The sequence below is a fragment of the Lycorma delicatula genome, chromosome 11 (assembly GCF_047948215.1).
Source record: "Lycorma delicatula isolate Av1 chromosome 11, ASM4794821v1, whole genome shotgun sequence".
NCBI classification, from domain to species: domain Eukaryota; kingdom Metazoa; phylum Arthropoda; class Insecta; order Hemiptera; family Fulgoridae; genus Lycorma; species Lycorma delicatula.
In genome coordinates, this window is record NC_134465.1 from 8,467,791 (window position 1) to 8,488,079 (window position 20,289).

The 20,289-nt window shown below is 29.3% G+C and overlaps 1 protein-coding gene across 1 annotated transcript in view; it reads right to left on the bottom strand.

The window, feature by feature from the left end:
• The window catches only part of LOC142332450 (uncharacterized), a 50,323-nt gene that overhangs the window by 13,648 nt on the left and 16,386 nt on the right, over positions 1 to 20,289 (bottom strand). Inside the window, exons 4-5 of the mRNA XM_075378894.1 lie at positions 18,061 to 18,097; positions 9,674 to 11,696 (exon numbers count right to left, since the gene is read on the bottom strand). Of these exons, the coding sequence (XP_075235009.1) occupies positions 9,674 to 11,696; positions 18,061 to 18,097 (2,060 nt within the window). The remainder of the gene's footprint in view (positions 1 to 9,673; positions 11,697 to 18,060; positions 18,098 to 20,289) is intronic.

The following is a 20,289-nucleotide window of genomic DNA, read 5'->3' on the forward strand; positions in this document are numbered from 1 at the left end:
TCTTCTAGAAATAATATTTAATTTGGTACTTAAGTATCTTAACGCCACCGCAGCTACAGCTTTATTTAAAAACAAAGTAGTCAGTCGGATTTCGGTGGAAAATGGGCCGATATAGAGTTTAACATAGATTCAAAACAGTCTCTTTATTAATTTTAATAAATGGTTATTTATATTTATTTATTTTATAAATATAATTTAACCAAACTTAACCTACGCTCGCTAACCTTCACTAATTAACACCGTAATCTTTTGAGTATTTATTTAATAAATTCAGTAATTATTGCAGTTATTTATTATTTAAATAATCAAAACACTCCTGTTAATTAGTCAAGGTTAGCGAGCGTAGGTTAAGTTCGGTCAAAATTATATTTATAAAATAAATAAATATAAATGACCATTTATTAAAATTAATAGACTGTTAATTTTCCACCGAAATCCGATTGACTACTTTGTTTTTAAATAAAGTTGTAACTGAGCTGCGGTGGCGTTAATACGTAAGTACGTTTAATTTGTAGGAAAAATAGTTAAATTACAAATAGGTTTTTAAATTTTTTTGACTTTTTTTATATGGTTTCCGAACTGTTTTTTATACTGCCGAAATGCTAGGTTCTGAATTATTTACATGTTGTTTATGCTATTTGATTATATTACAAACATATTTTCTAATGCTAAATCTTAGAAACTATCATTCCTACAATATAATTAAAAATATACAGTTTTAATAAATTTGAAAACAAAAAATAAATTGGAAATGAAAAATAGATATTTTGAAAAGATAAACAAAAGTTCAATAAGTTAAATATGCTAAAAAAACCTGAAAACAGTAATTATTATTGTATCACTTTCATTATATTCACAAATAAAGAGCCTAAATCTGTTCAACAGTATGATACTTCACAAAACAACTATTTTTGTTATTGAAACAGAATAAATTAAACACTTTGTGCACTTCATTCTTGAAAATTCTTTACAATTTGGAATTTTACATTTTTGTTTTTTGATGATGTGTTGAGGCCAGTGTTCATATTTATCTAACAAACATCAGCTGGAGTATTAGTTAAATATTTTAATATTTTCTTTGGCGGTTTTATTTGCTGTAACCAGGACAACCTCTAGTTGGTGTTGTATTTATACCAATTTTACATAATACTTGAGCTATTTCCAGTCTGAAAGCAAATGACAGAGATTTTTGTTTGCTACCGGTACCTTTATTTTCTAAAACTCTCCTGAATAATAACCAAACATTTACAACAGTTACCAATCAATCATGATAGAACAACAGAAGAAGATAGAACAACCGAAGCCAGAGTTTTTCAACTGTTTTCTTGTTCTTATCTCAATTTGTCCTCACTCAATTAAACTGTTCATTAAGTCCTCTCCAACCACATATTTGTTATATGTCATGATAACATTTGGACAAGGTACTTTTAAAGGGACTTTATTTTTCTATTATAATGCACAACATCCTTCACAGGTTGGGTTCAAACAAATGATGACAACATTGTGACAATTTTGTTGTCTCTCCAAGCTAAATTTGAGGCTTCAGTTACATCAACATTACCAACAAATTCAAGACTAGTTCCCCTTGGCTGTTTTTTAAGTTCTTTATCTGAAGGAAGCTTGCAGTTAGTTGTCTGGTTATGACACACCGTGCCCAAGGCCAGAATACCCTTTTTTTCTTGTCCAGAATAAATTTCAAAATTATAATTGAAACCAGATAGTACCACTCAGTAAAAATAATTTGTATCCATATTTGTGAGGTTTATTTGGTAAGTATTGTTTTATATGATGATGTGCTTAGTGGGGCACATTTGAAAAAGATTCTTATACTGGAACAGCAGGAAACTTTCTCAAAAGGTGTTCAAGCATTGGTCTTAACTTAAATAGTTTGACATGACCAGGCTGCACTTGAGGAACTAACCTATTATCATTTAAATAAATATAATATCTTACAGTTATTAGCTGCCATTTTCTGAACTAATGGTATACAGTTAATGGATGCCAATACCTAACATTTTAAATAAAGACCAAACTTGTAATTATACAAATACCAACATACTTTTTTATCTCATTGGGTGTAATTTTGACTGGGTTTCAGGTGTTTTTTGTGTACTGAAATATGTTATGAAATGTGTTCTATGATTTCATTATCAAAAAATTAAATGAAAAATTTATAAGATGTATTTAATGAATTTATTTCATCAGGCAAATCAATGCTCGATACAAAAGCAGTGTCATTAATTTCAAGAAATTTACTTTTTCAGAGGATTGGTTGTTTGGCAGATTTAATAATTTTAGGTTCATTTGTACAAGAACTAAAATCACTGAAATGTTCCTGAATTTTTTGCTTTTGTCAAGATGTTTGGTCAAACAATGCAATAGAAGAAGCACATCTTGTAAGTTTACTAATTTCTGATGTTGAAGCAGATGGACTTTCAATATCAGAACATACTTGTTCATCAGGGTGAACATCAATTTTATACACAGAATCTATTCATTAAATAATATAATTTTATTAAAATTAGGATCTAGCTCATTACTAATTCGCTTCCACTAGGAATATCTCTGAAGATATTTTCCACGGTTAATTTCCTCAAACGTCCATCATCATCAATGACATACACTCGCCGAACTGAATATTCATTAAATTTAAATTCTTAATGTATTGAAAGTAATAAAAAAGATAATTAAATCAGTTGTTAACAACATATATACACACACACAAAACTCCACGAAAACATAACCTCAAATTACATTCCAGTATGGTTTGTACATGCATGAAGTTGGCAATTGGCTACTAGCATGTTGTCGTTAATGTATCAATATACAAATAAAATTATTCCAAAAAAAAAACGTATCAGATATTATTACTATAAATTTTATAATGTAAAAATAATTTTTCCTTGTTAAAACAAAAAATTAAAGAAAATATTTACATTTATTACAACTTAATATACAGGCAATTACTTTTATACGGATTTGAATACTAGATCTTGGATACAGGTGTTCTTTCAAGTGAACACTTATTGATAACTTCAAGCTGAGAAAATACAAGACTACACTTCATTTACACTCACATATATCATCCTCTGAAGAATTATGTAAACGGTAGCTACCGGAGGCTAAACAGGAAAAAGAAAAACGAAAAAGAGTGATAACTTCACTGTTAACTACAAAATCCAGATTTTGTATTTTATCTATTACTTTTTTTTGTGTATGGAGTTGTTTTAAGATAAAACATAAACGTCGTGCTTGAATCTCAAAACTATAATTAAATAAAGCTGCAAATCCACTGACCTTGACATTTTTAACAGCAGATCCTCCGTAAACGTAAATTCAGAAATAATAAAATCATTACGTCATTAAGGAAGACGCACTTGTTATTCAGTTTTTTACCGTAAAAAGCACAAAACTAAAATACTCTTCAATCAATTATGAGTCTAGTGCTATCCGTTCTCCGGCTAGCTATGTATAAAACAAGGCGCCTATGACATATTTATTATTATGTTTATTCTGCGCTGTTTACTACGAGTGACGGTTAGTTTTGTTATGAACGAAGTCGTTTTGCATGTTATTACTTGTTAAGAGTAAAACCTTTCTAAATATCAAAAAGTTTATTCACGAGTATATATCCATTTTTCATTCCATTCTTTGACTTTGGCTGTGGTTAGTAACAACGTTGGTTTAAAATTAGTAACGAAATGGTCGAATTTACGTTATGACTCCAGAACCCACTGCCGATATTCAAAGAATATCTGCCAGTCCGAGAAAATCTATTCGTAAGTTATCAAAATAAATCGATGTAAATAGACATCTTGCCATAAGATTCTTCACTATTTAGATTTGAAACCGTATCGTGCAACAACTTAGAACAGAGATCGAAACGCACTAATTATTGCGATCGGCTTCTCAAAAAGATTAAAGATGAACCCGATGCGGTATTTCATGTCGGATCAGGCACCGGTTTCATCTTTCTGGGCATTTTAATTCGCACAATCCGTGGTATCGGATGACTGAAAATCCTGATCGAATGTTGCGCGTCCACGTCAAGATGGGAAAAACGGTGTATAGTGTGTTTCTGTAAATGTTATAGCAGGGTTGCTCGGATTATCAATACAAAATTGCACTGTACATTTTTCGAAGAATTCTATACTCAACTAAACAGATCGGGAAAAAGATTAAGGCGAAGTTAAGTAAAAGTTTCATTACAAAACCAATATTTTGAATGAATATTTTCAGTTCGGATAATAGGTACCATACCTGCCTTACAAGTTTCAAGATTCATCGAGACACCTACACACTAATAAACAGAATTGATAGTATTTCTCTTTGAAAATAAGGCCAAAATAATTTTTTTTCTTTTAACTTTTAAAACTGTTAGACTGATGTCAAAATGATAGTTTTTTTGCTATTGCCTTTCATTAATTCTGATGAAAGATCTTTCGTCTTTACAAGATGAACACATCACTGATTCTTTAGAACCTGAAATCAGCACATACAATCTTATCATGGTCAAACCTATACCCACAGTACTGAAGAGATAAAAATAAAGGAAAAAGGTTGATGGTGAGAAAGGATACTCTTCATCAGGATATACTGGGATTGGCTGTTACAAATATTTTTGTGTACATTTATGCCTTCTCCATTTTTTACACTTCTATAAAATTAAAGTGTAGGTTAAGTTAAATTTCAGTTTCATTTTCTTCTGCATGTCGTCATAATTTTTCTGGTTGTTTGCCCACCTATTAAAACTTAAAAAGTATATTAATCTAATGATTAAATTGAATGACCACTTAAATAAATTCAATAAAAGTATGTTAAACCACATTAAATTCCCAAGAGTACTATATAATAACAATGTTTTTAAACAACTTGTTATTTTATGTATACAATCACCACATTTTTAGTATTACAAGAATTATGTGAAATTTCTCTGATTAGCTAACAGTATTATTTCAAACTTTCAGAATCTATGGCAGTGTTAATATTTCCGCCTTTCAACCGCAAAGTCCCTGGCTTAAATGGCATTCTTCATGATTACATAAAATTACGGCTGCTAACAATTGGTTTTATTATGTTATAAGATTCATGATAAGCCAGATTGATAATTGTCTACACAGCTTCTTTCTGGAATACAAGGACTACATTTTATAATTAGCGTAGAGTTAAATTCTCAATTAAAAAAAAAAATAGCATACAAAATTCTAATACAGGTAAATTAGTTCTGTGTTACAAAGTTAAACGCCAAAAATATTTTTATCTGATGAAAAATACAGTTCACAGGTTGTGTCTATCAGCAAAAACTAATAATAAACAACTATCAAGCTATATGAAAAATTAATTTACTCGGCACCCATTCATTATATGTATACATAATCGGCAATCTAAAGAGCAATTCTTTAGTTGCTTTTATTATGCGGTCATTATAGAATTTCCCTTGTTTACTTAAAATGGACATATCTTTAAAGAAAATGCATCTGACTGTAATAGTTTTTTGTTGATCTGATATGTGGAATAAATGCACCATTTCCTAACTGATGCATCACCAAAAATTTTCTTTATTTTTCTGTAAATTTCAATGGACTGAAATGTCCTTGCATTCAAAAATGAATAACACCTACAAACTTCACATTTGATGGGATTTTCTATTTTGTCACACACTTTGAAGGTGTGTAAAAAAATACAAATGTCTGCATAGTATTACAGTAAAGCTTGCAGAAGGGAGTTAATGACAACCAGCAATGGCCAGCATGTCCGGAGATATTTGTCAAAGTCAAATGTTCTTTACTTTCTGGACGACTCCTGAATAAACAAACAAACATTATCCAAACTAGTTTTATTAGTAGTACTTTCTCTCCGTGTATCCATGCAATACATTACTTGTTTCTGATGCCTGAAATTCCCTCAATATCTTGAATCTTTATTACCTTTTAAATGAAATATGATTTCAGAGAAAAAAGATTAAGGAAGCCAGATCTGGTCAATATGGAAAATGGAATGCTTAGTAAGAATCAGCTGCACATAATTTGATGCATGGCTTGATCTCCTTATACTTGTATTGTGCAGTTGCAATTTCCTTTTAAATTTAGCAATAAGCGTATAAAGTGTTAAAATATTATATTTTAAGGCTTTAATTTCAGATCACAACAGGCCAAAAGATTTTTTTTTTAAATTAAAATTTGAAAAGTATTAAAAATTACTCATGAGTTTTCTCTAATATAACACTATTGTAAAAATTTTAATTTTTAATTTAACATTATAAAATCTTATTAAGGACATTATTTATTAACCAAAAAAAGTGTCTAATTGTGGTAGTACAGTTTTAATAATGTTTAATAAGTCAGAACCTTAAGGTTGGAATTGCAAAAGGTTGACATATTAGCAGAGCTTATTTAATGTAGTGTATATTGAATGTTTTTAATGAACATAAAACAATGAACTGGTTTTTATACTTCTTTTTATATATATCTTTTTAATTTAGTCATTGACATTTGTATAAAATCATTTTACTTTTATACAGTGATTCAAGAATAATGTAACAAAGTCTCAGGATGTGTTCTACTGCAGAAAATAAATAACAAAGTTAAATAAACACAAATTGGAAATGCTTCAGTAGCAAGTGTTGTCAACTAGTGAAAGATTTCGTCCTGATTTATTGTCTTTGGGAAAATTAAGCCAGACAGGAATACTAAAACCACTGGGTTCGTCTAATGATGAATGCGTCTTCCAAATCAGCTGATTTGGAAGTCAAGAGCTTCCGCGCTCAAGTCCTAGTAAAGCACTTATTTTTACATGAATTTGAATACTAGATCATAGATACCAGTGTTCTTTGGTGGTTGGGTTTCAATTAACCACACATCTCAAGAATGGTTGAACTGTAAAAGACTACACTTCATTTACATTGATATATATCATCCTCTGAAGTATTATTTGAACAGTAATTACCAGAGGCTAAACAAGAAAAAGAAAGAAAGATTGGAATTCTTAGAATTTCTTAGAAATTTTGTAGTTTATATAAAATTTAAGTGGAAAAATTGATTCCAGAACTGTATTTTTGGAAGTTTTCAAGAAATTTGAAGTAAAAACAAAAGACTCGACAAAAGAGTCGAAGATCAGTGAAGAATATTTTAACTTTTCAGAATAATATTTAATTTCTGTAAGTTGGTTCTGTTTGTGTTTATATCAGTTATTTTTATATAAAAATTTGTATCATTGTTTGTGAATCACAGTAACTAGGATGATAAAAAATTTAATAATTTAAATGTTTTAAAATTAATTCCAGATAAAGTTCTGATGAACTATATATCTATGAAAATACTAAATCTGAAAGAAAAATCAAAGCAATCAGTGAGAGATTAAGCAGTTTGGTATTATTGAAGGATACTATCTATCTATCAATTTTAAATGAGAAATTAAGTTTTTATTGAGCAACACTCGTAAAAAAAAATGACTCTACATCCAGTAAATATGATCAGCTACTCTAATAGCAATTCCTTAGTTGCCGTTATTATGTGGCATTTTTCGTATTCTATAAAATTTCCATTTTCACATTTCCACCGCTCAAGCTTCAAGGTTTGGTGTTAAATTATTAGAAAGTCTTTTTATATAAAATCAAAGAATTTTTAGTAACTACAAATGTATTAACAATAATAATTATAGATTCATTCAAAACATTATTATTAACAAAAACAAATAATATAAAATACTTGTTAAATAGTGCAATACAGTAGAGAAATACAATAACTGTTCTTGATTAATACAAGAAAGTCAAGTCCAAAGACTTACGTGAGTGTCAAGTATATAAGGTAAGATAGAGAAGTTTAAAAAAAAAACACATTCCATATATAAATAGTTATGTATATTAATGTGAAACTTAGTAACAATGGAACATAGAACATTTGCTTATAAATATCTCCAAATATATAACAAAAATTAAAAATTATTATATCACAATTAATCATAATAACAAATATTATCTTCTTATATGCTGAAATTTTGATAGTTAATATTTAAATTATAATTCTCTGAACTTCTGATATAATTAATTGAAGTGTTGTAGAACTAGATAAACAAAAAATTCATTAATTTTTGTGACACTGCAGTGATTTTATTCTGATTTATTGTTTATCCTGTTATATATATATTTACAAATGATACCATTAAATAAAACTTACATGACTTTTTTGATGTAAAATAAAGAAAGTTTGATAAATAAATTAAGAAGTTAATGGCATAATGCCAAATTGTTCAGACTTATGTATCATTTCCTCTTCATTATTTATAAACCTAGAAAAAAAACTGCCTTTGTCTTATTCACATGAAGTAACAAGTTGTTACAATTCAGTTGCCTGTTAACAGCTGATATTTTATATAAATAATATAATAATGCATTTAATTCTAATATTGTTCATTCCAAATTTACATCTCATACTGTTAACATCTACGAGGTGCGACAATAAAGTAATGAGACTGATTTTTCTTTGCAAAATGTGGCAACCCTGCAGATTGCGTAGGCACACCATCTTTGACCTTGGTCTATAAGCTACTTCTAGTCCAAGCGGGACATTGATGCAACTGCTCAGTCGTGAGTTGTGCTGTAATAAGTGAACACGTGTTTGTGTCTCTCGTCACAGAAATGAAACCGCAAAATATTGCGCAACGGTATGGCATTTCTTTTTGCATTAAATCAGGTGAAAACGCGACGACAACTTACGGTAAGCTTCAGAAGGCTTTTGGAGAGGAGGTTATGTCAAGAGCTCAAGTTTTTCGGTGGCATAAAATTTTTAGTGAAGGCAGAACGAATGTTGAAGATGAAGACCGCAGTGTCTTCATCTTCAACAGGGGGAATTGTTCATAAAGAACGGGTGCCTCCTGGACAAACAGTTAACCAGTATTTCTACTAAGAAATTTTAGAAAGACTTGGTAAACGAGTTCTTCGTGTCCGTGCCAACATTGCTGATAATTGGATTCTGCATCACGATAATGCACCACCCCATATTGCTCTGTCAGACAAGCAATTTTTAAACTCAAAACAAATTTCTACCACAAGTACTACCACAGCCACCTTATTCACCAGATATCGCTCCATGCGTCTTTTTTCTATTTCCATGAGTCAAAATGGCGGTCAAGGGACACCAGTTTCAAACAACACAAGATGTCCAAAAAGCTGTGACGAGGGTCTTGGAAGATATTACAGAAGATGAGTTCCAGAAATGTTACCACCAATGGCAGAAGCGCTGGAATAAGTGTGTGCAATCAGAAGGGAACTACTTTGAAAAAGACAACACTAAATATGACTAAAACAGTAAGCAACATTTTTTTTCACATCAGTCTCATCACTTTATTGTCGCACCTCGTATATACAGTAAATTACATGTAATATTCAGCAATGCATCATTTATGCAATCAATAAAAAGTATATTATACATTCACGTACAATATACATAATCTTATATATATTCATTCAAATATTAAAGTGTCATATATACTATACATCATATATATAACAAAGTAATAAATGTCTATATTTATTTACTAATTGAACCAGGGGTAATTACACAGAATAAATGATAAAAACATGTAAATAAGTTTAAATTAATTACGTTTAGTTAAAATGCCGGTTCTGTGGTAATACCCTTAAATTTTTTAATTAATTTTACAGAAAAGATACTACTGTTCTAATAAATCTATAATTTCCTGTGCACCATCAATTTCTGAATGAATTTTATAATAAGAAATTATTGCTTCTTTTTTATAAGGTTCGAGTTTTTCATTATATAACGTCATATTATATTCCTTCAACATCTTATAAATGTAAGGGTGTAAAATCTCATTATTCTCATCAACATAATATAACTCTCTATGCAACAAAAAATTTTGAACGATACTATATAACTGAACGTCTTGAAACTGCTTTATAAGATTTATCCAGTTCCAACCATCAAAGACTTGTAATAAATATAGTAAGTTGCTGTTGAGAAATTCATTAAATTTATTCTCAATATTTGTTATAAATTTATTTATCTTTCTCATTATATTAAAATCATAACCGTGATAATCATTATCATACATCATATCAAAAATATGTGTCTTAACATTTGGATTATCACATAAAGATTTTATCAAAAAAATATAATTATTTACATCAGAAGTATCTGTTTTAGGTACAATAAACTCAAATTCAGTAGTTAGAGAATTCAGTGAAACTAATCTTTTAAACGTATTTTTTACTATATTGTAATTTTCTTTTCCTAATCCTGTTTCTATAACTACATGTTCACAACCAACCCAACATAAATTAGTAGCTTCAATAGCATCAATAAGATATTGTAATCCTTTAGTATTAATCACATTTACATAGAGATTTAGATGGGTTACTTGACTTTGTTTTAAACCATGTGCTAGGTATTTAACACCAATACTTCCTATGTAATTCATAGATAAATCTAAATTTGTAATCTGAGTGTCTTTTAAGATTTTAGCCAAATATTTAGCACCTTTATTCCGTATATCATTAGTGGAAAGTATAAGTTTCTTAATTGTATTGTTTTTTAAACCTGATACTAAGTATTTAACACATTCATTATCTATATCATTTTTACTCATATCCAGTTCAATAATGTTAATCTCTTTTAAAAGAACAACAAGTAATTCAACATAATAAATTCCTAGAGAATGTTTATGAAAATTTAATTTAACGATTCTACTACCTCTAAATATGTGACCTAAGTATGGAATGTGTTTAGCATATACATCAAGTTCCATAATTTCAATGTTGTTAAAAGCCTGAGCCAAATAGTGTGATTCAGTAGCATCCAATATATCATAAGTTAGAGTTAATTTGACGATAGGAATATCTTTAAACCTTTGATTTAAATAATTAGCACCGTTAGTTCCTATTCCTTTACCATAAAGAGTGACCTTTGCAATATGATGCATTTCAGAATCATATGATGAAATGATGCGAATAACATCAAATTTCCCAGTAGTATAATAATAGACATCAAGTAAAAGAGATAAATTTTTAGTATTACCTTGAGCCAGATCTAAGTACTGAGCCCCATCGATACCTATATTATTATTTGTAAGATCTATACTAGTAATCCGAGTATCTTTTAGAATTTCAGCTAGATATTTAGCACCTTCATTTCCTATGTTATTTCCGCTAAGATTCAGACTAGTAATTTGTGTGTCTTTTAGAATTTCGGCAAGATATTTAACACCATTATATCCAATGTTATTACGACTTAAATTCACATTAGTAACTCTACTATCTTTTAGATGCTGAGCAATAGATTTGGCACCTTCATCATGTATTTCGTTTTCGCTAAGGTTCAGACTAGTAATTTGAGTATCTTTTACAATCTCAGCTAGATATCTGGCACCTTTATCTCCGATAGGATTAAAACTAACATTCAGGGTAGTAATCTTCCTACCTTTTAACTGCTGAGCAAGAATTTTCACATATTCACCAGTGATATCTTTGTCGCAAAGTTCTATATGTGTTGTATCTTCTATATTTTTTATCATTTTTAATGTGATATCACACGTATATTTATTAAAATAATACAATTCCATAGTACAAAAATGTAAAATATAATGTTGATTTAGGTTAGTTTGATTACTGAAAGAATTACTACTACTGATCTTTCTTGTTAGGGTACTGTCTTCTATGTTATTGATTACAGCAAAACTACCTGAAAAAAAATTAACAAATACAACTGCAATTTCAATGTTTATAATACTTATTTTCTCTTGATGGGTTCATTTATAAACATAATCGTATCTTTAAAAATGGGTTATGGGGTTTTTTTGCACATCTTTATGTTTTAGGGTCTAACTAGTTTAACCAGACAAAGAAAGAGATATGTATTTATGTTTGTAGGTATATGAATCGCACTGTTTTTAGCTTTATATATCAGAATTGACCAAACCGATTTTCTTCAAATTTGACGAAAATATTTATGGAGGAATTTATTGTATTAATTAAAAAAAAATGTCATTAAGGCAGTGGGGGATATTGTGAAAAAAACATATTTCATTTTTCTTCAGGGGATATTTAAAGAAACATAAAATTTATTAAAGCGAATAATTACATACAATGCATATATAAATAACCCAGAAACCTTTTTTAAAAAAAATCAACCACTACATCTTAAAATTGAATTACATGTTTTTTTATTCTTAAGCTCTACCTCCCTTAGTTTTAAATATTTTTAAAAGATTTTTTGAAAGTTTATACTTCATATATTAGAGCTATCAAGAAATGTCTACAATTTTTTAAAATTATACATCCCAGACCTAAAATCCAGAAGAGTTTTTTTTTATATTAATTTTTTCTTATTGGTCTATATTGAAGGGAGAAAACTTTATTTTTAAAGATTTTCTTAGTAATTTTTTATCACATTTTATTTCATCTTAGTTATTGTTTTATAAAAAGGTGAAATTATTTTATTATAAAAATAAAAATCAGAACCTTAATGTTTGGACTCCAAAACTTGACATACAAGCACAGCTTGTATTGAATTAGGTGTATACTGTGTGTCTTCAGCTGAGAGAAGAGACAAATGAACAGGTTTTTACATGCCAAATGTTATCTGTTCTGTGTGGGAGTGAAGAAATTTTTTATATACGTCAGGAATAAACTTGTTTCACATATATCTTTTTTAATATTTTCTTCCATTCTTTTACTACAAAATATAGAAAACATCGATTAGGTACAGCTGTGATACAAGATCGATGTTATGGCTTTCTGAGTGCCTTTAATAGTATAGTATATCTTACTTTCCTGATCAAGCTTATTGTGGTTAAAAATATTGCAGCCAGCTTGTCACATGGTGCATGATCTGCACGATACCGACCTCATAAATGTATTTCTACATACACGATACAACAAAATTAATCTGAAATAAGCTGGTTTCAAAATAGTCTGTCTCTGTCTTAAAAATAGTAGTTATAGTTTGTTATCCATCATTTGAATATGTAAAAATATATTTGGCCTGGTTCTTAGCATTAACCGGAAAATACCACTGGAAAATGACGGTACTTTGTTTTAATTTTTTTTATTTTATAACTATTTTATGTATTTTAGTCATGTAACAGGAGGTGGGTGCGGCCAGTCACACTGCCCATACAGTAACAGTGGCTGTGTTGTTTGAACCATGGTACCGTACACTGCCCCATCCATTAAAAAATGGAAATTCAAAAAACCCTGAAAATAGTTTTAGATGTTTATGTAAAGATTATTTGCAAGCAGAAATCTACTGAACATCTCGTTTAATATAATTGGAAATGGGGATAATTTGCAATCAGCTTTCAAAATGTTTACTTTTCTTCACCCCTTTCAAGATTCTTGAAAAATAAACAAATTGGCTTTTAGATATTCACATGAAGATTACTCTCCCAAATTCAAGTTGAAATCTTTAATTTTCAAAGAAATTAAAAAAAAAAGCTGGGTATCAAAAAAAATTCAAAATCCATTTAAACTTGGAATTTTAAAAACTAGACAGATTTTGAATATTTAAATGAAGATTACCCACACCAAACAACAACATGATATCTTTCTTCTTACTGAGAAATTCAAAAAATAGTAAATTTCATTGTTAATCCGTTTTAATCCTCTTAACTAAGAATTTCAAAAGATCCTTTTTTAGTTTGCATTTATACCTTGAGAAGAAGGTATATCAAATCTTCATCAAGTTATTTTCAGTAATTTTTGCTTGGCATTGATTATGAATCAGTCACAAAATATATTTTTATACTCGTATATATTGATATTAATAATGTTCAAAAGATATGTCAACTCTTAAATAACTTTTCAACATTTAAATGTAAAAAATGAAATTTAGCAAGTACTCCAACCACGAAACAATCTATTTTTCAGTATGAAACCCCATATACCCATATCCCTTGAGGGAGGGGTAATTAAAGAAATGATAAATTGAAAGGATAGGGTTGTAACATATCAATTTGGAAGCATTAAAAAGAACAAATATGACGTGCAAAATTTGAGCAGCCACTCCAATCCTTACCATCATGGTTGCCATTTAATCATTTTCACAAATAGTTGAAAACGATCTATAGGACATTCCAGGTGCTGAATACCAACCAACCTGAGATGCTGAACCAGCCCCCCGGATTGGTCTAGTGGTGAACTAATCATTGCAAATCAGCTGATTTCAAAGTCAAGAGTTCTAAGGTACAAATCCCAGTAAAAGCAGTTACTTTTATATGGATTTGAATACTAGATTGTGCATACCAGTGTTCTTTCATGCTTGGGTTTCAATTACCACACATCTCAGGAATGGTTGACCTAAGACTACGCTTCATTTACATCATCCTCTGAAGTAATACTTTATGGTGGTTCCAGAGTTTAACAGAGAAAAAGAGAGTGCTGAGTACTGGTATCATTTCAAAACATAGGCTGTCTTGATGTAGAATCACATGTGAACTTTTATTTTTCAATGTTAATAGGTTGAAAAGTAAATTAAAATTGTCATACTTTATGATCCCTTACAAACAAAAATATTATTTAAACATGGAACCTTCTTTCAAGTAATAGTTGAAGCACAATACTACATCGTTCTTCTGCTTCCAAAAGTAAGTTATAAATAAAGAAAAAAACACTGTTACTACAAGTTAAACTATTTTTTTTTTTTACTTTTCTCTTGGCTCCTTATCCCAGTATAAAAACAGAAAACATTTCATAAATTACTTTTATTATCAAAATTTTGAAATCGCAGCTGAATGGAAATTTTTGCCTCATACCATGGAAAAGGAAAATGCATACAAAGGAAAAAGACAAAGTGCTTGACAAGTCATTGAAGTCAAAATACTTGAAAATCAAAAGGAATATCGAATACATGTTTTCCATCCCCAGGATCCTGGTAATTCATTCAAGAAATCATTGAGGGATAATCAAACATGGTTTCAACTTGAAAATATTTTAAAGATTCTCACGCCTTCAGGGTTTTTTCTATAAATTACTGGAAGAGAACACAACATTACACTAAAGATGAATGAGGACTTATCAGTTCTACTCAATAAAAAAAATGGCGGCAGCAATAAGTTAAGTTTGTTACCAAAAAGTGCAAGATTTATTCATAACTTTCATTAGCAGGGGTAAAATAAGGTAAAAGTGAATTGAACAACTTGTTAATGTATTTTAATTGTTTATCATTTTGTAATTGACTATTTATCATTTATCAATATATTTATTCTAATAAGAGTAGTTGTAATTTTTATATTCTGAAAAAAATCCATAACTGTATTTTTTGGGTACGTTGTTTACAGTTAAAAGGAATGGTGTTTTAAGCGGTTTTCTTGGTTTCATTACTCGTCAACTGCTGAGAGAAATAAAACAAATTTTATATGGTTCTCAAGTAAAGTACTTACTGCTGTAAAAAGTTCAGATTTTTTCCACTTGCCCCACATGTGGTTTTTGGGCTCCAAAAATGAGACATTTTCAAAATCTTATACGTAAATACTTTTAATTTGTAGGAAAAATAGTTAAATTACAAATAGGTTTTTAAATTTTTTTGACTTTTTTTATATGGTTTCCGAACTGTTTTTTATACTGCCGAAATGCTAGGTTCTGAATTATTTACATGTTGTTTATGCTATTTGATTATATTACAAACATATTTTCTAATGCTAAATCTTAGAAACTATCATTCCTACAATATAATTAAAAATATACAGTTTTAATAAATTTGAAAACAAAAAATAAATTGGAAATGAAAAATAGATATTTTGAAAAGATAAACAAAAGTTCAATAAGTTAAATATGCTAAAAAAACCTGAAAACAGTAATTATTATTGTATCACTTTCATTATATTCACAAATAAAGAGCCTAAATCTGTTCAACAGTATGATACTTCACAAAACAACTATTTTTGTTATTGAAACAGAATAAATTAAACACTTTGTGCACTTCATTCTTGAAAATTCTTTACAATTTGGAATTTTACATTTTTGTTTTTTGATGATGTGTTGAGGCCAGTGTTCATATTTATCTAACAAACATCAGCTGGAGTATTAGTTAAATATTTTAATATTTTCTTTGGCGGTTTTATTTGCTGTAACCAGGACAACCTCTAGTTGGTGTTGTATTTATACCAATTTTACATAATACTTGAGCTATTTCCAGTCTGAAAGCAAATGACAGAGATTTTTGTTTGCTACCGGTACCTTTATTTTCTAAAACTCTCCTGAATAATAACCAAACATTTACAACAGTTACCAATCAATCATGATAGAACAACAGAAGAAGATAGAACAACCGAAGCCAGAGTTTTTCAACTGTTTTCTTGTTCTTATCTCAATTTGTCCTCACTCAATTAAACTGTTCATTAAGTCCTCTCCAACCACATATTTGTTATATGTCATGATAACATTTGGACAAGGTACTTTTAAAGGGACTTTATTTTTCTATTATAATGCACAACATCCTTCACAGGTTGGGTTCAAACAAATGATGACAACATTGTGACAATTTTGTTGTCTCTCCAAGCTAAATTTGAGGCTTCAGTTCCATCAACATTACCAACAAATTCAAGACTAGTTCCCCTTGGCTGTTTTTTAAGTTCTTTATCTGAAGGAAGCTTGCAGTTAGTTGTCTGGTTATGACACACCGTGCCCAAGGCCAGAATACCCTTTTTTTCTTGTCCAGAATAAATTTCAAAATTATAATTGAAACCAGATAGTACCACTCAGTAAAAATAATTTGTATCCATATTTGTGAGGTTTATTTGGTAAGTATTGTTTTATATGATGATGTGCTTAGTGGGGCACATTTGAAAAAGATTCTTATACTGGAACAGCAGGAAACTTTCTCAAAAGGTGTTCAAGCATTGGTCTTAACTTAAATAGTTTGACATGACCAGGCTGCACTTGAGGAACTAACCTATTATCATTTAAATAAATATAATATCTTACAGTTATTAGCTGCCATTTTCTGAACTAATGGTATACAGTTAATGGATGCCAATACCTAACATTTTAAATAAAGACCAAACTTGTAATTATACAAATACCAACATACTTTTTTATCTCATTGGGTGTAATTTTGACTGGGTTTCAGGTGTTTTTTGTGTACTGAAATATGTTATGAAATGTGTTCTATGATTTCATTATCAAAAAATTAAATGAAAAATTTATAAGATGTATTTAATGAATTTATTTCATCAGGCAAATCAATGCTCGATACAAAAGCAGTGTCATTAATTTCAAGAAATTTACTTTTTCAGAGGATTGGTTGTTTGGCAGATTTAATAATTTTAGGTTCATTTGTACAAGAACTAAAATCACTGAAATGTTCCTGAATTTTTTGCTTTTGTCAAGATGTTTGGTCAAACAATGCAATAGAAGAAGCACATCTTGTAAGTTTACTAATTTCTGATGTTGAAGCAGATGGACTTTCAATATCAGAACATACTTGTTCATCAGGGTGAACATCAATTTTATACACAGAATCTATTCATTAAATAATATAATTTTATTAAAATTAGGATCTAGCTCATTACTAATTCGCTTCCACTAGGAATATCTCTGAAGATATTTTCCACGGTTAATTTCCTCAAACGTCCATCATCATCAATGACATACACTCGCCGAACTGAATATTCATTAAATTTAAATTCTTAATGTATTGAAAGTAATAAAAAAGATAATTAAATCAGTTGTTAACAACATATATACACACACACAAAACTCCACGAAAACATAACCTCAAATTACATTCCAGTATGGTTTGTACATGCATGAAGTTGGCAATTGGCTACTAGCATGTTGTCGTTAATGTATCAATATACAAATAAAATTATTCCAAAAAAAAAACGTATCAGATATTATTACTATAAATTTTATAATGTAAAAATAATTTTTCCTTGTTAAAACAAAAAATTAAAGAAAATATTTACATTTATTACAACTTAATATACAGGCAATTACTTTTATACGGATTTGAATACTAGATCTTGGATACAGGTGTTCTTTCAAGTGAACACTTATTGATAACTTCAAGCTGAGAAAATACAAGACTACACTTCATTTACACTCACATATATCATCCTCTGAAGAATTATGTAAACGGTAGCTACCGGAGGCTAAACAGGAAAAAGAGTGATAACTTCACTGTTAACTACAAAATCCAGATTTTGTATTTTATCTATTAATATTTTTATGTATGGAGTCGTTTTAAGATAAAACATAAACGTCGTGCTTGAATCTCAAAACTATAATTAAATAAAGCTGCAAATCCACTGACCTTGACATTTTTAACAGCAGATCCTCCGTAAACGTAAATTCAGAAATAATAAAATCATTACGTCATTACGAAAGACGCACTTGTTATTCAGGTTTTTACCGTAAAAAGCACAAAACTAAAATACTCTTCAATCAACTATGAGTCTAGTGCTATCCGTTCTCCGGCCAGCTATGTATAAAACAAGGCGCCTATGACATATTTATTATTTAGTTTATTCTGCGCTGTTTACTACGAGTGACGGTTAGTTTTGTTATGAACGAAGTCGTTCTGCATGTATTACATTAACATCTTCATATTAAGAAATTTACGAAGAAAATTTCATAATTCTTCAAAGATGATGATTATATATATATATATATATATATTTTATATATTTAAATAATGTCTTTTATATATCATAAAATACGTATAATATCATTTATACATTATATTATTTATATAGTATTTCTATGCAATGTTGCTTGCTATTAATAAATAATTTAAAATTAATGCATCAATTCTATCATTGAAACCGTCCTTTACTGAGAAACATTAGTACGTAGGAACGCCGATTTTCCGCCCTACTTTTAATGATATTTGAGATCATATACAAAAAAGTCTTTATTTTAAACATTTATTCTACTCTGATTAAAACTAGGTCAAAAACAGGCTAGCATGGGAAGGGTTAAAATAAATTTTATTTCGTTTTTATTTATTTGTTGTAAATTGACAACAAATTAATCTTAAAAAGTTGTAACTGCTGTTATTAACACACCTAGTGCGTGTGTGTGCGCGAGCGTTGAAAATGTTAATTTATTATATACTTGAGAGAGGAAGATTTAGAAAGTAATCTTCTATTGTTTATTGCTTATGGTGTACTTAATTCTACCTGAAATGGACTTATTACCAAATCTTTTTATATACTAAAAATATAATAATTTAATTTATTTTTATATTCATTTTTGTAATATTTTCATACTAAACGATTTTACATACAATGATATATTCATTGACAGAATAAAATTATTTCTTGTTAAGAGTAAAACCTTTCTAAATATCAAAAAGTTTATTCACGAGTATATATCCATTTTTCATTCCATTCTTTGACTTTGGCTGCGGTTAGTAACAACGTTGGTTTCAAATTAGTAACGAAATGGTCGAATTTACGTTATGACTCCAGAACCCACTGCCGATATTCAAAGAATATCTGCCAGTCCGAGAAAATCTATTCGTAAGTTATCAAAATAAATCGATGTAAATAGACATCTTGCCATATGATTCTTCACTATTTAGATTTGAAACCGTATCGTGCAACAACTTAGAACAGAGATCAAAACGCCGTAATTATTGCGATCGGCTTCTCAAAAAGATTAAAGATGAACCCGATGCGGTATTTCATGTCGGATCAGGCACCGGTTTCATCTTTCTGGGCATTTTAATTCGCACAATCCGTGGTATCGGATGACTGAAAATCCTGATCGAATGTTGCGCGTCCACGTCAAGATGGGAAAATCGGTGTATATTGTGTTTCTGTAAATGTTATAGCAGGGTTGCTCGGACTATCAATACAAAATTGCACTGTACATTTTTCGAAGAATTCTATACTCAACTAAACAGATTGGGAAAAAGATTAAGGCGAAGTTAAGTAAAAGTTTAATTACAAAACCAATTACCATAATACTATTTTATTTCTTTTATTTATACAAACTTTTTATCAATAATTACAGTCTTGTAGACAGAATCAAAATTCAACATATAAACAATTAATATATTTCTATGTTTGACTACTACACAACAGGAAAAAGTGACAACGTAGTTGTAAAATATAACAAGAAGAGAAAACTTCCTGCATTTAAAAGGTCTACACATTATTTCTTAAGATTATTTTTTAAACTTTTTTTGGTATGGGGCTTACATATAACCTTTGGGGCTTTGAATTACATTCCTCGTTGGTTGATTACACCTTTTCAAACATGATGCCAACACTGTACAGTGTTTTTCAAGATCAGATATACTTGAATGTACAAACTTACTCTTGTCTTCT